This window comes from Sander lucioperca, chromosome 8, assembly GCF_008315115.2.
Source record: "Sander lucioperca isolate FBNREF2018 chromosome 8, SLUC_FBN_1.2, whole genome shotgun sequence".
Lineage (NCBI taxonomy): Eukaryota > Metazoa > Chordata > Actinopteri > Perciformes > Percidae > Sander > Sander lucioperca.
In genome coordinates, this window is record NC_050180.1 from 21955104 (window position 1) to 21979116 (window position 24013).

General features: G+C 39.3%; 1 protein-coding gene across 6 annotated transcripts in view; it reads right to left on the minus strand.

Moving 5' to 3' along the window:
- Positions 1–24013, minus strand: part of myo3b (myosin IIIB) — a 68573-nt gene that overhangs the window by 23298 nt on the left and 21262 nt on the right. For all 6 annotated transcript variants that reach the window (XM_031297877.2, XM_031297849.2, XM_036004409.1 and 3 more), the window contains 19 exons: positions 21515–21599; positions 21306–21422; positions 20318–20422; positions 19903–19986; positions 19575–19777; positions 19400–19498; positions 19188–19302; positions 18970–19096; positions 18216–18426; positions 17292–17439; positions 15971–16124; positions 15677–15765; positions 15308–15437; positions 8700–8779; positions 7766–7786; positions 6536–6613; positions 4905–5110; positions 736–847; positions 414–576 (listed from right to left, as the gene is read on the minus strand). In XM_031297877.2, coding sequence (XP_031153737.1) covers positions 414–576; positions 736–847; positions 4905–5110; positions 6536–6613; positions 7766–7786; positions 8700–8779; positions 15308–15437; positions 15677–15765; positions 15971–16124; positions 17292–17439; positions 18216–18426; positions 18970–19096; positions 19188–19302; positions 19400–19498; positions 19575–19777; positions 19903–19986; positions 20318–20422; positions 21306–21422; positions 21515–21599 — 2327 coding nt within the window. The remainder of the gene's footprint in view (positions 1–413; positions 577–735; positions 848–4904; positions 5111–6535; positions 6614–7765; positions 7787–8699; positions 8780–15307; positions 15438–15676; positions 15766–15970; positions 16125–17291; positions 17440–18215; positions 18427–18969; positions 19097–19187; positions 19303–19399; positions 19499–19574; positions 19778–19902; positions 19987–20317; positions 20423–21305; positions 21423–21514; positions 21600–24013) is intronic.

The following is a 24013-nucleotide window of genomic DNA, read 5'->3' on the forward strand; positions in this document are numbered from 1 at the left end:
GTGTGTGCAAGAGATCGCTGACCTGCCTCTGTGAAACAAAATAGACTTCACATATTACACAAGATCCCACTTCAAAACACTGCTAAACCAGGTGGCAGATGGATGGATCCCTTTGAACTCTCTGAGGTCTTATTGTCTGCTCTGAAGCATTGCTCTTAACCCATGTAGGTCAAGCTGTGGTTATCAAACTCATCTCTTTTATGAAGACTCACAGGCAAATAATAGACTAGAGGTCATTAAGAAACCAGCAGTCAGATTCACATGTTCAAATTCATCAAATTTGCACCTGTTTCATCATTACGTGATAAAAGAATACATCAGGATTTTCACATTCTTTTGCATTTTTGTATTATTTTTTTTTTACTTTTTCAAGTTATGTTCCTCTGTTTACGGTTTAATTAATACAAGTGTACCTGACTGGATGATGACAGCCCCACGGTTTCTCTTCTGCTTCTCTTTTCGGTAATGTCGGGCGCCCAGCCAGCCTTTAGTGTAAGCTTGCATCACCACCACCCGAGCTATCACCTCCCTCAGCAGCAGGTTCAGCTGCTCCACATGGTAGTACCTAAGAAAAACCTGACAGAATGTTTCGCCCAGGTTAGATATCCCCAGTATCTCAGTCTAGATCTCTGTACTGCTGTTTCTATACATGATTATTGGTGATTTTAGGTTAAATGTATAATACAAACACAAATGTATTTATTGATTCATTTATTGGTGTAATAACTACATTACCTTTGTCTTCCCCAGCACCCAGGCTTCCAGTTTGGCCCGCTCCAGTATGGCGACAACGTTCTCTTTGCTGGTCTCAGGCATCTGGTGAGCCCGAAACGCAAGGTAGTAATATCTATGAGAACAGGCAGAGGGGAAAACAATGAAATGTTTGATCTAATGTAGTTATAGCACTTCAAGAGCAGAGTCGAGTTGTAGCAAGATTTTTGTGATCAGATCATAAAATGAAAGTTTTAAAAAACTTTAAAGATTATGATATATATATATATATATATATATATATATATATATATATATATATATATATATATATATATATATCTAATCACCATTTAGGGATTACTAAACTATTACTAATTTTCAAGTGTACCAATTTTCTTGTCATCTTTTTCTGACACCATTTGGTGTTTGCAACAAGAAATTGATCCATAAATAACAAAGACACATTGGATTATTAATTATTGATTAGTAATGGATTACTGCTTGTTGCCAGTAAAATACAATTTTTCAATTTCAAATTTGTCATTTTGGAAAATACGCTTATTCACGATTCGAGTTAGATGTGAAGATTGATAACACTCTCATAACTGTCCAGTAAATAGTAGCCCACAGCCAGCAGCCTGTTAGCTTAGCTTAGCATAAAGACTGGAAACTGGGGAAAACAGCTAGCTTGGCAATTCCCAAAGGTAAACAATATCTGCCTACTAGCACCTGTACGGCTCATTAAATAAAAAAAAATATTCTTTGTTTAAAACATAAAAAAGTGTAGTGTAGTTTAGTATAAACTGGAAGATTTAGGATTACTGTACAGGTGAATAATCCAAAGGTAAACTACAAGTATTTTGGTCACACAGTCGATTACATAACTGATTACAAACATGGAGCTCCACTGTAGTAACTGACCACGTTTGAAAGTTATTTAATCTAACATTGGTCAAGGAGAGACTAGAAATCTTTGCATTTCCCCCCCACAACTACTAGAAGCATCGCCACAGCTGGAAAATCGCTTGTTCAGTCAGGGCAGAAAAATGAGCCTGACTGAGACATGAGTCTTCAACAGAGGCCCTTTGTTTGAGCTCTTTTGAATGGATCATCGTCTCTTATTTCAGTGGCCACAGAAGATGCCCATCAGCCCGGGCCTATCGGTGTTCATCAGCTCCACTGCATGTTTATCGCTCACATTGTCTGGATCCGTCCACTGATCCTCTTGTTGTAGTTTACAAAATACCAGCATAGGACAAAGTGGCTCTAACTGTTTGCTCAGGGACATAAAGGCTCCAAAAACGACTGGTTCATCTCTTGTGTTCTGGCGTTGGTCAAAAAGAAGAACAACATGAAGAAAAACTTCTTTGAACTCCCCTCCCCACCTCAGTCTACAGCCTTTCATTCTAATTCCTGTTGATACCTGTTATTTCTTTGATGGTAAATACAAAGCACTGCTTGGCAACATCAGACGAGCCTTTGATATGAGAGCACAAATTTAAATCAGTTTTCACTAAAGGTGCAGTTTAGCCGTTCAGCTCCGTCTGTATGACTTCTGCCTGGCTCAGGTAGCATCCTATGGATTCAATAGCAAGGTTAAAATGTAGTCTGAAGTGGTAACACACACTCTCATTCACAAACACTTCAGGTGTTGTAGAGAAAACAGTAAAATGATCGTTCAGGTTTTTGATGGTTTTCAATAATCAAACACTTTTAAATATTGTAACCAAAACTAGGACATTCAAAATTTTAGGACACCAAAATTAGGCACAATTTTTAAAGCCTTCCTAAAGCAGTGAGACTAACTATCCCTCTCAAAGTTTTTTTCCCTACAGGCCACAAGCCCAAGTTAATTAAATGTTATATCATCTTAAAGTCTCCACATTAGAAGGGGCGAGAATATATTTCAAAGGAGAATTGATCAAACTTAAGTTTCCCTGCATTTTCCCACAGACTTGTCTTAAGGATGTGTATTTTTTTCCTGAACAGGCCTTGGGATGTGTAGGCATACACTTTTTTAAATTTGGGGTTGGACATTTGATGTGTGGTATGGAAACACCTCAGCACAAGACAGTAAACGTCTGGACAAAATGGTACACACAGCATAAAAAAGTCATATGCAAGGAGCCGTCATCCCTTGCTATGAATATATCTTTAAATTAGGTCACTTATGTAGTAGAAATGTGATTTTTTTTTTTAGAAATTGGTGGCTTCTAGGCCGAGAAAAGCCAGAAAATGTGTTTTTGGCTCATGTGGATAAAAGACACCAAATCCCAGAATGCACTTGCTTCGCTGCTTTAGAGTCCACTCCCAAGCCACACCTACCGTTTACAGACAGACAGACAGTGAGATGGTCAACTCAACTGAAGTGTGTTTTATTGTCATTTCAACCATATACACGAAACAACGCTTCACTGTGGCTCAAGTGGTGTTACACATTTAAAATATATAAAAACGACATTATATAAAAACGACATATGAAACAGGCTACATTTAGTGCACACACATTATAGGCTCCGTAAAGTTCAGCTTACGCACAGCATTAGCGCTTGGTGGGCTGTAAACACTGAGTATAAACACAGCCATGAATTTGCGTGGAATATAGAATGGTCTGCATTTAACAGTCACAAACTCTACCAGCGGTTAGCAGTTGTTGGATACAAGCACCCCATTTCTGCATTTAGCTGGATAGTCCAGTACACTGTTGTTCAGCCATGTTTCCATAAACTGAACTCGCGTTGGGAGTTTAGTTGAAGTTGGATGTAGTCCAGTTTGTTGTCTAATGAGCGGACACTTGCAAGCAGGATTGCTAACGTTAGCTTTCCACCGAGGTCGAACCGCTGCCTGAGTAACCATCGGGCGACACCGCAGGCTGAGGTGCTGGTCTCCGTAACAGGCGAAGCTCGCGTAGTGTGTTGAGTATTCCGTTTGTCATAAAGTTTCCTGCATATTCTCTGATCTGTACCAATGTATCCCGGTGGTACACATGTGCGGTAGTTTGAATGCACATAATTGTTTTAAAAGTTTTCTGCTAAGAAGACGGAGCTTTGTTTAGCGAAGCTTCAAGATGGCTGACGCTTGTTTTCCTTCGGGAAGCTTGGTTGAAGACGACAGTCCAACCCCCTATGGGCGGGTTGAAAACATGCGGAAGTAGCTCCTACTACTGGCTGTAGTCCATTGCCTCTGGGCAAAAAATCTTCCGATGACGCAAAAATCGTCGTTTTGTGTCATTGGAAGATTTTTTCCAGACCCACAATACAGAGATTTCTCGTCTCAGGGGGACATGAGGAAGGGAAGCACAGTCATTCAAAAATTCAACACAATACAATAAATACTGTGTTTCTACTGATACAAAGCTCAATGCTAAATCAGTGAAGTATCCCTTTAATTATTAATGTGCTGCTATTATTCACGTCTGTAAGACAATGCAAGGGTATGTACCGGTATGTATTGTACTGTATACAATGGTATGGATCATAGCTGGTGTGGTACTGACAGCATCCAGATGGGAATGTTTGTTTTAATTATTTATTATTATTACTTACTTTATTTCTATGTCCTGAGCTGGTCACAGTATGTGAGTGGGGTTCTTGTTGTTTTTGAGCTCACCAAACCAAATTCATATCAACTTTGTTGAAATGAAATGGCAATAAAGTATTGGATCTTGCACCCTGAATAGGGATACGTAACACTTATTAACGTTAACATATCCTGTCCCACATTTTTAAAAACAAAAACAACACCCTTACGTAAAGTCCCGCTAATGATGAAATCTTGTTTTAGTTGTGTTCTAATGTAATACCAATGGGACACATATGAGACTACATTTGAGCTTTTCCAGGTCACTGAATTAAAGAACAAACTGTTTATGAATAGTAAAAGGAAATCCATTAATGCATCACCCCTTATAATCACAGTTCCTCCCTGTTTGAATTTTATCCATATTTTCAAGACTGGAATATCCACCCAGTTAAAAGAGCTGTAGAATTTTGTCTTGCACTATCACTAATGACTGCCAATTAGTCAGCCTTTTGCCCTGCTCAACTTGTACCCCTGTCTAATTAAAGAACCTGTGTTTGTGTGTGATGCAGAGCACAGCTCACTTGTTCTGCACTCTGGGGTTGAGTCGGCGCTCCACATTTATGCATGCTGCAGAGTGTAGGTACTGCCTGTCTTAACATCGCTTTTACCTGTTGACGAACTCTTCAAACAGGATGCGGTGGGAGTAGCCTTGCCGACGGATGTTCACTGTTTCCAGGATTCCGGTGTAGCGCAGCTGCAACATCACCCTCTCCTTGCAGAAGCGCAGTCCCTGCCTGTCATCATTGGGTTTGATGCAGCGCACAAAGTGTGGCTGACCCACCACCATCTTAGACAGCAAGTCCATCAGGGAGTACTAAAGATATACAATGACAAAAAAAAAGATAAACAGTGGGCAGATTCAAGGCAAGAAAAAAGATAAGTTATCATATGAATTCACATTATCACAGTCCGGTGGTGTAAGTCGAGCTATAAAGATTTGCACTTCAACTTTTTACAGACAGAGCCGAATAGTAATTAACAGTATTAATAAGTCCCAACAGGATCTGTCTTTTTTCATTCTCATATAACAAACATAAATAACTGAATTAGCAGAGTTTTTTTTTTTTTTAATTGCAATTGTTATTTACAGTCAAATAACCAATTGTGGTAATGTTTAAAAATGGTGAGGCAAGACAAAAACTGATTGTTTAAAGCTGCATACATTAAGTTGTTTTGCTTTGGAGGCAGCAGAGCATACAGTATATATCATCTTATCAACATATCATCACCATATAAAGTTATTATGGCTAATGTTGCTTATTTACATATCCAGCAGACACAGACCAACATTAGCAATCATTTGTAGAAGGAATTCTGGCCACCTAACAAAAGTAAGCCCAATGTTCACTCATCTTTTAACTCTGTTTTGGTCTCCACCAACTCCTGAGGAAACTTCTGGCTCTTTAGTTGCTAAATGCTCCATGATGTAGTTGCAACTTTGTCTGTCTGCCATTTGGTGCCAACAGATTTGCAAGGCAGAAAACCAAAACAATAAGCTGAAAGATGCTAAAACGCTCAGTAGAGCTGAGGCGAACTGCAGAGTTGGATGATCACTTTCCGTTTGTTCATTACTACAACATCTTTGACGTACACATACTGTAGTCATTCAATCTGTTAGAATAAAAATATTGATTATTAGTCTTTATTTCTAAAGATATATTTGATCATAATATGGTACGGAGCCTCCCTGTTTTCTGTTCTCACCCTGAGCTCCTGTTTGCTTTGTTATGGTCTGCTGTTACTGCTATGCATTTTTGTTATCAGGTGTTACCGTAGATTAAGCATATACAGTAGGTTGAAGGTAATCACATTTGTATGAACTACTAATACTACTACTAACAGTCTCTCTTTAGGTTGGGTATCTCCATGTCATCATTAGAGGCAAACAAGAATGTGTGAACTGAACACGTCATGTTGTACATCTCCCAGATTGGTACATACATTAAAAGAAATTAGCAGATTCTAATTTAAAATTAATCAAACTGAAATAAATAGAAACATATGATTCAACCAACACTATCAATGGATTTTGGCTAGTAGTCTAACATTGACACAACTCATTTCGTTTGGTGCCCTTTTCTGCTTTATTTCAAGAGTCAAATTGTTATTTCTGAAAAATTGTGGAACCGTTTGTGTGAGTCAACACAATTATGATTTTAAAATTGAACAGAAGAGTTCATAACATGTTTAAACGGGTTGTTGTCAGACAGTTGAGCAGCATAAAAGAGAAAACACCTACACGGAAATAGGAGGCTACAGTCTGTCTCCTCATGTTGGTGGTTTCTTCTGGGTGACGCATCATCTCCATGGTGTCCACCTGAACACAAACAGTCACAATGAACATGTTGCCTTGACTCAGGCCAAGAGCATCACTGCAAAAGCAGCAGATACAAACGAGATTCAGTTTGTTTGCAACCTGACATCCTTTGTGGGCTCTGTAGAGATAAAGGTATTATTACAACAGGTCTTCTTCCTCTAAATGGGCCAGTTGGGAATACACAGCTGTACTAACTGTGCCGTCTGTATAGCATAGCCCCATAAACACTTAAAGCTAACAATCTAGAGAATAATTCTGCATTGCTGTGGGGCATGGGGAAATTGCAGAGCATTCTGAGTAATGAGACCAGCCGTCACCAAGCAGACAGTCATCCCGACAACGACGGATTAACGAGGACACAATATAAGCTTTCTAATGGCCTTTGCAGTTCATGGTTTCATCAAAATTAATGATGCAATGGATATTTTATGGTAAGTCTACGTAGCAAAGTGCATATTTTAATTCTTTATTCCATCCCAGTGCAGAGAAAGAAAGGTACGTCAAACGTTCTCTGACTTATATGAAGAGAGGAATCGGATGCTTTTACACTTTATTTTGAAAGCAGATCACACAGAAATAGTTATCCAGGACTCACTTCCACTAGTCGAACAACTGTCACACTTCTTTAATCTGGTCGTACTGGTAACTTTTTGTAAGTGTCAGTTTCTGTAAACTTTTGCCCAACTCTGATTGAGAACATGACTGCATACATTTTACATCAATCACACTGAGTTGTTATTAAGAAGCCCTTTCTCGTTCAAGACTAACTGAGTAGGTGCTTAGGGGAAGTTCAACAAAGTTTCTCCACAGTTATGTTGGCCTGTATTTGTCTTCCATATTAAGTATTTCTATAATTTAAAAAGATACAAAACAGAGCATTTGTTTACATTATTGCTGCAGAATTGTGGCTGCGTGAAACAATACTTGAAAGGAAATGATTTACATTTTTCAAAGCCAGACTGTGATTGATGTCACAGGATTGAAGCTGCACACACAATTCAAAATGACTGAAGTTTCAGTTTGGATTACAATGATGATCAGTTGATTTCAGTGAATTATGTTTTTCAAAGACTATTTGGAATTTGGAACTGGTCTATGATTCAGAAACATATTTAGATTTAGACTAATTTAGTATTTAAACAGAAGTCTTACCTTCAATAGGTATTTGGGAGACTTTGAGTATGCCACGTCGGTGAATAACATGCAAATAAAGGAAGAGAGAAGTGGAAAGACAAGAAGCTGAAATTCACCTTTAAGGGGGTTTCCATTGTAAATCATAATGTGAATTATGTTTCTGTTTAACAAAGACCAACCAAAAATAATTCCACAATGGACAAAGATATTTCAGTTTCATACAGACATTATGATTTGACCAAATGAATCCCCTTAAATAAAGTAAAATAGACAGTGAAATGAAACTGTTGGAGTTTGAGTCCAAGAGTGAGAAAGTTCTGCTATCAAGAAACGTTTTGGCTAGCTTTCTTGTACTAAAACACAGTATAGTGTGTGTGTGTGTGTGTGTGTGTGTGTGTGTGTGTGTGTGTGTGTGTGTGTGTGTGTGTGTGTGTGTGTGTGTGTGTGTGTGTGTGCGTGTGTGTGTGTGTGTGTGTCACACCATAAAAATGCACTCAAAGAAACTGCATGAAGAACATAACTGATAAACAATATTGGATGCAAACATTGTCCGTGTACTTCTTAGTAAGTCCTTTGAATGTGGCTACATCAAGAATTATTGTGGAATATACGACTCATAAAAACTATTCTGGTCTCTTATTTAAGTATGTTGATGTAGTTATTTGAGCTGATTTCAGAGGACCTACACATTTTTCAAATACTTTAGTGCACATTAACAAAACAACAGTAGTTAGTAACTCTGAAAACTACTTTTATACTGTAGATACCAAATGCCAGATGGCCATGCTGCATTACCACAAGCAAGACAGCAAACATAACAGGGTGGTCAATTAATGTGGCTATGCTTCACAGCACAAGTTTTACTGGGTTTCTTATGGTGCAATGCCTCTGAGCAACAAATAAAAAAACATTATGTTCTCAGATGTGATGATTTGTGCAACAGGAGCCTCACCTTGGTGCGCCCGGAACCGAGCTGTGGTGGCAGAGATCTGGAGGCAGCTGTGATTCGGGCTCTGGACATCGCCAGATTTCCTGTTCAATACCAAAACATGAAAACAGTAATCAAGTAGTCTTGTCAGGTCTTATTGAAAGCTGAGAAAAAGTTTTAACTGCTGTGTGAAATATAGGGAAGAAATCATTCTTGAGAGTGAACTATCAAACATGTAGACACAATAAACACTTTGGGGTGATATTCCTTTTTAACATACAAGATATAAGGAAATCAAAGGTACACTACTTTGTAAAAAGTAGTGTTCATACTGCAGCACAGTATGAGAGACATTTCAGAGGGAGCCTAAATCTGAGCTGAATCCCATGGACTCAGGAGTGCAGCTGCGTGCACAGCAGTCCAACAGCCCCACACACAGCGGAAAGGATATGAACATAGCATATGCAAGACAGTCTGAACATTTCAAAGTTTCTGCACAAGATGTCCAAATGTTTTCTCTGGCTATATCTTCAGAGGCTAAACTGTGATTAATAGCAGTGAAAGAAGCCTTTGAAGCAGGATTGGTGACATCAAAGTCCTAATCCATGGGTGGCAGGATTTTTATAATGAGTGGGAAGTATCTTAACACATTTCAAAGGGTTTACTCCATGAATAAACAATAGCTGCACAGATGTGCCACACACACCTTTAGAAAAATACGTCTGCAGACACAGGAGGCAGCATTACCCAAGCAGCCGTGTATGGCAAGGAGGAAAACCTTTGTACGTTTTTTAAGATAAAGCTGAAGTGACAGTCCAACAATTGTTCTAGATTTTCTACCGCACACAGATGAACTTCTAAAATGCAAATATGTAGTCGGCTTTTGCTATATCATTTCAAGACTCACGTCAGTTCTTAAAGACATGGTCTGACAACGAGCCAAAAACTTAAACACTGGATCAGCGCCTGCCTTTCTCGGAGGACTCTGCACTACCAAGTGTGTTTTAGAAGCATCAATCAAACACTGGAGAGATCAAAATCCATTTATGATGGATTAATTAACAGCAATACCACTTCTAACTTTAGACAAAGAACGTCCTACTTGTGCCAAAGGTTTTAAAGTGAGCCAAAGCAATGTGGCGCACACACAACACACACACACACACACACACACACACACACACACACACACACACACACACACACACACACACACACACACACACACACAGAGCTGTAGTCAAAACAAGCCAAAACATATGACGAGAGAGTACTTTTAAGCTAGTGATGATACTGCTTTTGGCATATGACATATCTGCTAATATGTATTTATTTATTTATCCACTCATTTATTCTGCCATTAATACATTTAGCATTTAGTGAACAAACTAAATTCAAGATATTTTGTCACAATAAAATATGCACTTAATAATGTGCTTGAAAGAGTATCCACAGGTTCTGAATCTCAACCTAAAACTAGAAGAAAGGAAAGTGTAAAATATGATAACATGGAAATATGAGCAGTTAATTGCTCATTATGAACACATGTTTGTGAGAGGGCCTTGTGTTTTAGGATCACGGAGACAGATTTTACATCCTCAAACTCCCCTTCGGCACAATCAACATAAAAAAAACACACACATGCAAAAAAAAGTATGATCTTTGAGAACAGGAGCCATTAAACTGTGTCGGGTATATTACCAGCACACAGGCAGGGAGGGCCCCGCTCCAATTAGCCCAGAGTAAAGCTGGATGGATTAATTGGAGTGGGTCTTGTGCAAATGAAGTGCGCTCTCTCCTCTCCCCATTAGTGCTGCTGGGCCAGATCATCTGAGCACATTTGTCATGATGAATTAGCGGCTGCGAGTGGAACGGGCTCATGGAGTGTCACTGTGCTTTCACGCCTCTCACTTCCATGACACCATCAAGGGGAGATGAAGGGGCTGCGCCGTGATGAGAGAAACTATGACAGTTGTACCTAAGCCTTGCAAATGGACACTCACTGCTTTCTTCATGTATTCCTTGGCGGGTCGTATTAATTCATTCTTCTGGCGGGTTTCATACCCCCTCCTGACTAGATGATTAGAGCATGGGTTAATAGTCAGTATCCTCAAAGATTTCCATCTCCTGAGACTTGAAACCAAGGGAACACCTGTGATGTCCGGCCTGAAAGAAGACCTTCTAATTTAGATACAGTGGGAAACTTGTCTAATGATGTGGATTATAATTATTCAAACACAGAGACGAGCAGGACAAAAAAAAGACTTGTTCTTTGACAGTGGATTCAGTTTCAGAAGAAGGCCACATATGTTTTAGTTACTGAGGCAGTTTTTACTTTTGTCAATGCTCTTAAATAGACATACGATGAAAATAAAATAAGAGAGGAGTTTTTAATATAAAAGCTTATTAATTAAAAGAGGAGCAGGTGAGGGGAATATTTCCCATCAGGTCATTCAGTCTTGAGAAACAGGCGGTGGAGGAGCGTCCCACTGATCTTTTCTGCTTCACGCATGTTGCTCTTGGCATAGACTTCCAGGACAAACACAGAGTGAGGCAGAGCAGTGTGTGTAGGGGGAGATGTGGGGGGGGGGGGCAGAGAAAGAAAAAGCCTTCCTTGGCATCTGTGCATTCACTTTGAAAATTAAGCCCAGCAAGAATCCTGTAGGAAAAAAAGCTCAAGCTGGCAGTTGTATTGGGGTTCTATTGACAAGAATAGTCAATGTGCTTGGGATTAAAAAGCAATCCTGCGTTCAATATGACACCTCCCAACATGCTTTTATAAGTGCCAGTGTGCGCCTTGTACTTCAGAAGCTGTGGATCGAGCTGTCGACATGGGGGACAATCAAAGTTGTAAGAGAGAGCAGCCTTCCCGAGCTGAGTGAGCAGAGGCTTGCTGGATATCTCCGCCACTCTCCCGCTCTCTTTTTGAAAACATGTGATCTAGAAACTCAACTCAGCAACCAAGCAAATGAGATTAAAGCACCCATAACCCTCCGCCACCCTCCATAACCACCACCATTTATGCCTAGAGATGGCTCCGGGGGCTGTTGATTTAAATGCCATCCACTACTGTCAGAGCAGATCAATCATCAAAAGCATGGTGTAATTGGCTTTTAGTGACACAACACAGTGTTGCATTTATCAAAGGATGTTGTACCATGTGACTTAGGAGAGCAGGCTCCTAGCTATTGATGTGTGGGGCCGTCAAAAATCCCACTGCTGACTCAAAACATTCTCCAATACCACGATTAGGGGAGAAATTGAACAAAAGTATCACTTGGTGAGTGTCTCTTTTGGTAGTGAGAATGTGTGGAAGTCTAGTGAAAGACTGGGGTGTCTGCCCACTGGGATGAAAAAGGCTTCTACTGGGAGAGAACAAAGAGCCAAATGTGTCATATCGCTGGGAGATGCCTGTCATTTCTACACAGGAGGATCTCCTAACATGAAGGGAGATGGAGGGAGATGCAGAGGATGGCAGAACTGCAACTGTGGCTTCATGTGAAGATGTAAAAACAATGTAAATTGTTCAACATACATGATGGTCTTAAACTTATAAACCCTGATATCCCACTGGAGAATATTGTGGAGCTTGTTTTGTTAACTCACCTAGTGGTACAATTGTAAAATAGGAATAAGAAATGCTTTAAGGGTCAGTATTATACGGGTTATAGTAAAAGTATAGGAAGTACTCCTATCCTTTACTTAAGTAAAAGTAGCAATACCACAACAACAAAAATAAGCTGTTACAAGTAAAAGTTCTGCATTTAAAATCTTTAGTTAGCAGTAAAATGTCAGTTATATCACGTATGTCATGTTAATTATTATTACTTATGCATTACTGTGTAAATGAATGGTATAGCAGATCATAGTGAAGCTGATTTACCTACTTTATTTGCTGCTAGATGGTGCATTATATCACAACCTAATCACGTTTTTTTATACATATATATATATACAGTAAAGCCACATCCATTCACAGCATTCAGTTTCCCTCCTTAATGAGACAGATTTAAGTCATGGTTGTCTGCTTTTTATGGCTTTAGGAGTTTTTTTTTAAAACACAATAACAGCATACATACAAAAAATCTCAGGGAGGATTTTTCTGCCTGATAAAACCAATTTGTGACGCAGTTGTAAAGATATTAAATTAAGTCCCCACAGAAAGTCATCTTAAATCGAAATAATACTATGTTCCAGGTGAAAAAATCTTTGATGCTCCATGAATATGTGAAATGCTCAGCTGGCCTACAGTATACGTACTGATAATCCAAAAACGACAACAAATTGCACCAGTGTAGTGCAGGTCTTGCTCATACCAGTGAATTTTCCTTCTACATATAGCATCCATTATAAAGTGTCGAAACCCTGGCAAAGATAAAATATGTCTTTATACTCCACTGTCTGTGAACTTTTCACAGGGTACACATCACTCTGGACATCCTCCATTGTCATTGTGCTCTGACAAAGGACTGACAGTCTCGAGGTGCTGTGTGTGTGTGTGTGTGTGTGTGTGTGTGTACAGATGTGCTATGCTACAAGCAGCATGGCCAGGCAGCCCTCTGCTCCCCCCCCCAACACACACACACACACACACACACACACACACACACAGTGGCTGCCCAAGCCCTGCTAGGCCCTACTGAGCTCAGCCAATTCAAACACTGTGATCCCCCTGATCTGGGAAAGGCCCTGGCTCTGATGAATTTGTCCATGCAAATACATCCTATTTCCTCTGACGAAACACCACCATGTCCAAGCCTCAAGGACCCACATTCTGCAAGGCTCAAGTGGACTCTCTATTCACCGCCTGGGAGCGTTATACTTTGTGGGGGCCCTTCTAGTTTCCTGCTGTTCTCCAAATATTAACTTCATCGATACTCAGACTATCACATTCTCAATCTACTGTGTGGAATAAATGAGTAGTCTACTGAATATTACATAAATGTGGACTGTGTGTCCTTGTTTTAAACTGTTGTTTTTTAAACAAAATATAACAGAGGAAAAATATGTGGTTTAGAGGAATTGTTCCTGCATCACTGCACTGTTTGTTATGTGTGCCAGCAGAAACATTAACATTCACTGCATGTAAGTGTCTAGTTTGACATCCCAGATCCATTATTTTACTTCCATCAGTGTCAGGCTGCAGGTCTACGAGGGTGTCCCCTAGTGGTTACACTGTGAGGAGGCGATCCAGAGTGTAAAACCACCCTGCTGTAAACCAGATTTCCATCAGATCCCTCCAGATAATGGTAATTTCACAGATAACAGTAAATCTATAATGTGAAGTAAAATGCAAATTAAATCCCCCCACAAATTTTACCCTGAAGAATAGATTTATAATTTTCCTATGATATACTGTATCTGAATGATAAGCCAGAGCAGAGCGTTTCATAGCTTTTATCTAATGAGATGATCTGCAGTTTTACAAACTGCAATAAGAAAATTGGACCTCCAACTCCAAAGAGCAGATAGCAGCCATACTGCCTTTACATGAACATGCAAAATAATCTATATAATTACTGTGAGCTTTGGTAGAACTTTTTAGGATAAAAAAGGCTCGAACTGCACAACACAGTAACAGTTTATTTCGGTGACAAATCATCACATTAACTTGATCCACTGGTCTGAATGGCAGGACACACAAAGTGTAGTAAAGGAAAAAGGAAATAAAGAAGCTTTTAGATCTAACAGACACTATGTCAGCAGCAGTAAACATTTCAGCATCTTAGTATCTATTCAGTGCCTTTGTGTTCTGAAATGAAGTGTTCAGTGAATTTGTTTTTATAGAGTGTACTCCTCTGAAGCTGTTAATTGCAAAAAGGAAATGGCTGAAGGCTCCCATGTGCACAACCTGCAATTTAAGTTTACAGACACATCACACAGATTTCTACTCAGCTAAGGTGCCTTTTGTGAATTGAAGCTCCTTTTAATGCCACTGACTGAAAGCAGGCATTTACAGGTCCCTAAAAAGGAAGTGAATCACATAATGTGGCTTAGCTGAAATAAAGTAGGAAGTGGGACTCTGATAATGTAACACATCTATTAGCATTTCAGCTAAGTCAAGTGACCAGGAGGCCTCAGCCACGGCTAATGACGAGCACATTACTCTACCTTCATTTAACCAACAGAAAAGCGGTGGGAAGAGTTTCTTTTGTGTTCTCTAAATACTGTTTCTTCATCCCCTGGGTATTTAGAAACCTTATCATAAAAATATCCCACTGCACCCACAATCTGTAGATAGCATTCAGCAGTGGGAAACCAAGAGGGACAGCTTAGTGAAAATAAAAACAGAGTGCCGTGCAGAGAGCTGAGCCTCTCAAGAGATAATGGAGACTGCAGATTTATCCGAGCACGGCACACAGAGGCTTGAAACGAAGGGGGACCAGGAGATGCCTGGGAGCCGCGTTTTTAAGAAACCCACTTACCTGAACATTTATGGAAGCAGTAGACACAAGCACAATTCACAGAATACCACAGTCAGAACCCTGCATTGTTAACAATAGTTCCTCTAAAAGAAAAGTTTTCATTACCATTTCCATTGTGGTTAGCGGTAGAATAATGTTCCTGTTAGTGGCTGAGATGTTTCACATTGCTACAGTATATTTTTCACTGAGGCCTATATCATAGCATACCTGTTTTAGTTAAGGGGCTGGAAAACAGCTGCTGCAAAAGTTTGTTCTCTGATGTTCTCAGAACTACGACGATGTCTGCAGGAAGAGTGTCTCTGTTCTTCCCCAAAAAACCATTCACGTTGTACATTACCTGTCGAGAAGGACACACAACATTACACATAAACTCTAAATGTTACTCACATTTAAAGGAGCCAATCTGATTAGTCTTTACCTCTGATAAGGCCTTGTGTTTTTCTGATATCAATGAAATCAAGTGACATTTGTGACAGACATTTAAACATTTTAACTATTATTAATACACTGGTAAATCTTTTATCACACCAACGAACAAGGCAGTTTGTTGCACAGATTCATAGACTAATTTGATACCTTTCCTGCATAATGCTGAATCCCAAAACAAAGCTCCACATGTTTTGGTATCCAAAAGTACTTGCAGCGCAAATTGTCCTCAAATTTATCTGTTGGCAGAAAGGCGAAATAGTTAAATATACAAAATGATGCTTTAAGCAGCACAGGTAGGAACATTTTAAAGTATCTAAGCTGTGTGGCAAGAACTGCAGCTACATTCAAAGAAGGAGTGACCTTATGAACTCTTATATTCATGTTTCATGATTTTTGTTTGTTTGATGTCTGAGCATGTTGCAGGAGTAGCTCCAGTCTTACCCACTAAGGTTTGGTCAGTGGCCTGAGGGAAGCGACTCTCCTCGTCCATCAGGGACAGCAGACCCATGGGCTTCTGCAGGAACATGTCCAGGATGGGCCTGTTGTCCTCATAGTCCACCAGGCTGGCATCCACCCCCTCACTCTGGTATTCCATCTAATTAGAACCAGTGAATGTAGAACAATCTAGTTAATGATTTCTCTAAATGACCCAATTAAACAATCTGGGCTAAATATTATTTTTTGCCTGTTTGGGGGTAAAAAAAAAAGTTTCTAATCAACAAAACCAAACAGCTGCAGTCGGCTGAGTGTGTCTATTGCTGAAGTTTACAGCATAATAGAGGGTTTTACTGAATGCATAAAACAGAACAGCTCTGAACTAACAAATAGAGCCACTTACTTATTCATAATTTATTTCACTTTGCAAATAACCCCGAGTCTTATCATATTATTGCATCTATTTAATTTTGGATCAAAAAGTTCTTTTAAATATATATTTTACTAATAAAGTGGAACCAATGGATCTAAACTGTCCTCATGTTTTAGTCATTAACTCAGAATAATCAGTTTCTGTGTACAGCAAGACTAGAAACCAAATAAAAATCCCTTTTCCAGCTCGCACTTCTTTGTAGAATAGAAACTTTTCCACAGGCTTAAAGGCCTTATTTTCAATTATCTGCTGTGATTCATTTGTAAACGGTAAATGTTGCTTCCAGTTCTGGTCCTGGAGAGAGCTGGAAAATATAAATCAATGAGCAGGGTATTATCAGATTTTATGTGTGAAATCCTGCCTCAATAAATTATCTCATTTGTATTTTATTTTGTGTATTCTTCAGTGCATGTGTTACTGTATGCTACAGTAAAAGAATAAATTTGCCCTTCTTTACCTAGTTTTTCCTTTTAGAAGGACTGTTGCAAAGTTAAAACTACACAGACCAAAATGCATTATAGCAAACTGGTTCTTGATTAATGTCTATTCATTTCCATCAAGAAAAAAAAAGACCTCTCACACTTCAGGGTAAACAACTTCATTAAATCAATTAAGAGTGTGATTTGGTGGTGCGTAATGGTATAAGAAATCCTTTACACATCGCAGCCCGGCTAAAAGCAAAATGTTCATTTAGAGAGCATCTCTGCCCTGATGGATTCGAAAACACAAATAATACTAAAATGACTGACTTCTCTAAGTGTTTTAAAGGGATTGTTTATACACAGTATTATTGCTGAGGAGTGTTGTGTGGATGACATGACATGAATAACCATGATGTACTGTATTTGCACAGACATACTATATCAATAACCTCCCTCTATATGTCAAACGTACCTGTTCAAGGGCAAAAATGTGCTGGTTGAAGTAAAACTGGATCTGCTCGTTTGCGATGTTGATGCACAGTTGTTCAAATGAGTTCTTCTTGAAGTTTTCAAATCCAAATATGTCCAGGATTCCTACATTCATGACGCTCTCTGCGGCACTTCAAAGGAGGAAAAAGGGGACAAACAAACTTATTCTTCTATGTTACAGAACAAGCAAATCCCCAGCAGGCATATTAATTGATAAAACTTTAATGATAATCCAAGCTCAACCCAAATACAGAGTCCTGTAGTCTGATGAGAAATCATAAACATCAGTTTTCAAAAAGTCAGAGCTTCTTAAATGGGTTCATTTCAATCTCTATTGATTTAACCTTGAGTCATTTTCAATATCTGCAAAAACAGTACTTATTTCTAAGACACAGCATGAAGACTTAACACCCTGAATTTCATATTCAGTGCTTGGAGCTGTTACTTTTCATGATCAGTCATTACCCGCTGTATGTAGAGGTCACCTTTAGCCTGTGCTACCGGGTTGTTAATGGCAATAAGGAAACAGCAAAGATGACTGGAATGCGGACAGGAACTCTGGCTTTTATATGACTCCTTGACAGTCAACGCTCATATTTATCATGGAATTCTTTTGGATCAATGAACAGCCTCTTTGCAGTCTCTCTGAAGTCATTTTAATCATCTGAACATTATTTTCCCTGCACGCAACTCTGTATCAAAAATTTATTAAAACTTTTTTTGCTCTCCTTTTGCTTGTCTTGTGCTTGTCCATTGATATTCTCCTCTGCATGTTTGCGTCTACCTCTACAGACTTCCATAAAGGTCATCAGCTTTGCAGAAACTCTGCGCAATCGCTCAAGATAATCGAAGAAGAGAGAGAAACAGTGAACGTCCACACAGATCTTCACCATCGGCACACGCTCACCAGATATTCATGTCAGGCTGCAGCAGGGAGTTGATGCGGTTGACTATCCAGCTGAAGAGGCGTCCGTACAAGGCCTTGGACATGGCGTCTCGGACGTCAGCAGCTTTGTCCACGGTGTTGGTGCGGATGATGGTCTCGCCCCTGGTGACCACACACTGGGAGGTCAGCGCCTCCTGGAGTTCCTCAGTGCCGATGCTGAGGAGAGATGCAGCTGAGAGAAAAGACGAGAGTTAATCAGTTTGATAATCAGGAGCTCATCTACCTTTATCATTACTGTGGATGTCTTTCAGCTTATTTACATGTTTTATGTAAATGGCAAGGGGTTCTGCGCTTTCAGATATATTATAGTTACTGCTTACAGAAAATGTTCCCCTATTTTCTGGGTAACAAGCCATGATTGATAGATTGTTTATTTTGCACATACAAGTGGCCACAAAGTCACAACATGTGTCACAAAATAACTATTACACAAAACATAAATCATTACTTTACAAAACAACATAACACAGAGACCTTGTGAACACAATTCTCAAAAGGGTTTCCTTCTTAAAACATTTTGCTACAGAGTGCAGTCCTTAAATCATCACACAAGGAGGATTGAAACATAGAATAGCTTCCTTTTTTAATCCCATCTAAATCACATTTACAAACTCTTTTTTCTTCAGGAAGACCATTAGATCTACCTGTTTCTTTGGCTAAAAGAAGAGCATCGCTGAGTATTAGAAAACACATCACCTAATGTATTGTATCTCACCGTTCTCTAAGGCCGCTGAGTTAGGCACGTCACTCTTATCAGTCTGGTGTTGGGATGTGATGGAAGCAAATTCAATATTGCCGGTGTTCAAAATGGCTGAGAGAATTCTGTAAACAGAGTTGACCTCCTAAAAAAAAAAAAGAGAAGAAAAAATACAAATATTATAGCATTTCATTCATCTGCGACCAAATACTGTATTTGATCGAGTATTAAAGTACCTCTTCAGTAAAGCCAATATTTCGGAAGCACTCCTGAATTGCGTCAAACTGCTCCGTGTACAGTTTGCTGGAGACAATGTCTTGCATCACTTTGCGGTGTTGGCTGTCAATGTACCTGCAGATGCAATCATGAGTATTAATGCTGATGCTCCAACATGATGGGAATGGAAATATGTATTCTGAACATGTCAAAGTCAAACTGCTGTGCTAACCTGGGAGGTGTCCTGTCTGGTAGCCTGTAAGTCTTCAGCTTGTCTTGGTGGTAAAGCCCAGCGTATATGTAGTAAAATATGTGGAAGTTTTTCTCCCCGCTGAAAGAAAACAAACAGAGCAGTCAGAAGTGTGACAAAGAGAACTCCAGTCAGACCAAGCCAAACCAGCACATACATAGCCTGTTTGATGACCCTCGACTTCTCCAGCAGGTTCTCGGATATCTTGGCCCCGATGACCGCTCCAGTGGGTGTGAACTTCATCTCCAGGTATTTGCCAAAGCGACTGGAGTTGTCATTGATAGCTGTGCAGGCGTTTCCGAAGGCCTCTACAAGGGGGTTCACCTGCAAGATCTTCTCTCGCAGCGTCCGATTGTTAGCCTGAGAGCAACATGTTTCTTTAATAAACCATAATTATTATAGAACTATACTTTGACATTCTTTCAGTATTCAGCATAAGTATTAACCAATTTAACAATAAAAGGATAGCCACACAGCTACTATACCTTTCCCAAGAAGGTAAGATGTTGAACAATCAAATGAGCGCTCTCTGTTTTCCCCGCACCACTCTCCCCGCTGATTATGATACACTAAAACAAAAGGAAACAAAATCTAGTGTCTAAAACATCAAACAAGGAACAGTTACATTATATCACATACTTTTTCCCTTTTTTTAACCATGTAAAAGTCTTGTAGAGAATGAAATCTATTTTTCAAGACAGACCTCACCGCTTTTGTTCAAAAGTGAGTACATATGCTACAAAGTTTATTCAACCTCTAGATGTGATCAAAAATGTGTAGAACATCCCTCCCAAACATTTCAGTAAATTGTTTAACATAATTTCCTTTACAGATTTCCATCATCATTTTATCTGTTAGACAATCTGAGTCTCCATTCATCAAATGTTTTTTGAGTAGTACCTGGTCTTTGCAGAACGTCACCATGCCTCGGTAGGCTGCATCTGCAGTAGCAAAGATGTGTGGAGGGTTGTCAGCCCGCTTTACACCGTGGTACAGCTTAGAGAACTAAGAGAAGGCACATGCAAAAGGCACATTATTTTCAATTTTACAGATTTTTACAAAAAAAGATCCAAGATTTGAGTTTTGTTATAATTATGCAAACTCAATTTTCACCTGTTTGTTATTATTTATATTAAACACTAACTCTAAAGGTGTGAACACACCATGAGTCTACAGCCATGCTCTGTGAGGCTGTGTTTTAGCTGAATGCTAATGTTAGTGTGCTACAATTGCATGCAACATGCTTATGTTTAGCAGTTTACCATGTTCACCATTTTAGTTTAGCATGTTAGTATGCTAAGTATGCTAATATTTGCTAATAAGCACTAAACACAAGGTAAAACTGAGGCTGATGGGAATGTAATTAGTTTCACAGGTATTTGGTCATAAACCGAAATATTGGACAAACTGAAATTATGACCTGATGGTGCTAGATGAGGGATCATCATCAGTTATCATAATTCCCGAGGGGATCATATACAGGATCTCTGCACCAAATGTCAGGACAATCCATCTAATAGCTCGGGATAGTTAACTAAAAACAAATAATGTCAACCTCATGGTTGTGCTAAAGAAAAAGCTGATGATGATAATTTATTAAATAGTTGAGATATTTCAGTCTTGACCAAAGTAGTGGACCGGACAACTGAATGACATTGCTATCCCTCGAGACGTGCCACTAGTATGAAAATAAATAAATAATGTGTTTGTGTTGAAAGCAGTATATTTGTTTTACATTTTAGTTATATGTATTGTTGTTCTCTTATTCTGCTTTAATATTTAAAAATAAACACTGATTCACACTGACTTTAAAAAGAAGCCCTACATCACTTCCCTTTTGATTGGGAAACCACTGGGAACATTTGTGTGACCATTTGTAATAACCAACCTGGGGAGAGTAGATGCTGAGATTCTGGAAAGGATTGAGAGCAATGAGGATGTCACCAACGTAAGTGTACACCTGCAGCTCATCATACCGCTTCTGGAGATGGCTGATTATTGTCTCCTAAAGAGAAGAAAAGAAAAACACACATAGCATTAAGAACATTGTGCCTTTGATTGATCAATACATGATGAAATGAACATATTATACCATACCTCATCTAAGAACTCCAGGTTTACCAGATCATCATCAGGACAGCTCTCTATTATGAGGGTTTTACGAGTATTGATTCGCTCCTGCCTGTATGAAGCCAAGCACATGATAATGCCTCAGAAAGCTGTAAAGTGACCTCCAAATGAGAAACAGTAGTTTGACTGGCTGGTGTAAGACCCAGTCACTTCCAAGGTTTGTGTGAAGCCCTTAAAGCTCTCCCAGAGGACACATCTCCCATTATCACAGGCTGTGATTGCACTTCATCTGTGTTTTGACCTATCACTCTCCAAAGAGCCCCTGTGGGCAGAGGTCAACACAGAGCCAGCTGCCTCCAAGGGACTGTGGAAAACCTCAGGGGACACCAGAGAGTGTGTGAAAGAGGGCTGTGTCTGTGAGTGCCTACGGCTTTACACGTGTGTACAAAGGATAAGGTTGGTGATATTCTATACTTGTCTTATTTTCATCAAATCCAATGAAAAGACCCAAACCAACACTGAGTTGATCCTACAAACATGTATTGTCTGTGTAGCCAAAGTCTGATATAGCTTATTCATCTGTCAAAGAGCTCAATTATTGTCAAAACATATCAAAACAACAACAATGAGCCAAATAGTTACACTGGGTGTCAATATGATGAACATGTAGTTTGGTTTGAGTCAATCGAGCATTCGCTGTCCTGCTGCTGTCAATACTCAGCAGGATTGGGTTGCATCATCTATTCGTAAATCCATCACTACATTTGTGTATAAAGTCCTTCCTACGTTAGAAATGATTAGCTAGTTTTAATTTATTAAATCTGGTAGGACCAATAAAGGCTTATGTAAACAGAAAGTCCCCGTACAGCAAAAACCGAAGCATTACTGCCAAAAATAACAGTTTTGAATAACAGTGAAAAAACAAACAAAGCGACCTGCGGGGAAAAGGTAAAACAGATTAAACTTTTGGAGAAACACAACCCGACATCACGTGTATCTATACACAAAATACAACGGCGTGTAACGTTATGTTTCACGTATAGTCACTCAATATGGCCTTGTGCACCAGTTTGGAAACCACCATTTTGATAGACCTGCCATTCTTGCAGCATGGCTAAATGCTAGCACCATGGGCAACACAATGGAAACTGAAAAGGGCGACACAATACTAGCGATTGTGTATTAATCCTCAACTGAAATAGCATTTACTCCTATTTGAGTAATGTTTGCTAAAAAAATGACTTTGTTACTTTAAAAAAAATAAACTACATACTTGTTTTAAAGATTTATGTCTTCACTAGGAATAAATGGGCTTGGGGCTAAGTGCCACAGTGTAGGGAAGTCAGAAAGTAGTTAAAGACAGATTAACAAATTGTTGGCTTTTGTCTTTTCATGGGATTTGTTGACAATTAAGATAAAAATAGAAAACACCATCAATGTCTTTTACTGTTGGTATGTATGGCAACTACTGAAAAAGCATCCGAACACTTCTTGTTACTTCTCAAAAAAATAAAATATCTCATTCACAAGATGTATCTATATTCTATTACAATAAATAATCAATCGTATAATGAAAAACAATATTCAAGCTTCAGGTTAGGAATTGTTTCCTCCTCTGCCGTTGTATTCATTTTGTATTCTGAATATAGTGTAAATTCAACAGTGCAGAAATATAAGCTGCATGCTCAATATGTGGTCCCTCTAAGTCATCGTGTCCCTTTGGAGAAGGACTTGAGACCTCTAGCCTCTACCTCTCTGCTTTGAAGTAAATCACACTATTCCACCTACGGCAGCTACTTTTAAGTTCTCTGTCTTTATTCTTATCTGGAGTCATTGTGTGCTGATCTGTGGCATGAGAGACTAAACCAGGCGAGCCCAGTTTTTGCCCTACAAGCTCCTAATCCCATTATCCACTTCCACTGTGGACAGGAATTCGGGATCAGGCTCAGGCACCGACTCTGCACACTCTCGGGAGTAAACAGAGCTGGCACAACATCAAGACTCTCAGTCAAGGGCAGGTTCAGCGAACTCCTCCGTCTGGGTAAACTATTCATATTTACACATTTTAGGATTTAAACTCCTGCAATCACTGTCCCTGCCTCTTCATATCTATCTATTTATTCCAAGCAATTTGTACAGTAGCTATTTTAAAATCTGTGAAGAAAATAACCCAACTTATCTTATTCAAAACCAAGCAAAAAGAAGGTAGTACAGTTGAAATGTCACTTATTTTCAAAGGTATATCAATCTTGAACAGAATTTTTGCTCCATCATTGGTTTAATCAAATGGGTGGGAAAGTGCTCTGTACTAAGGACTCCCCATCAGATGGTTGCTCCATCCACTGGCCTAAATGACGTTTATTAATCTAAGGTTAGTCAGCACAATCACTCCCCTGAATTAGTCACACTCCCCTAACTTCTCTCTAATCACATACTGTAATGTCCATTACTTGGTGTCATCATCATCACTGTGTGTAAGAAGATGAGACCCTGCCCCCTACTGGACAGAAAGAATATCACCACTCA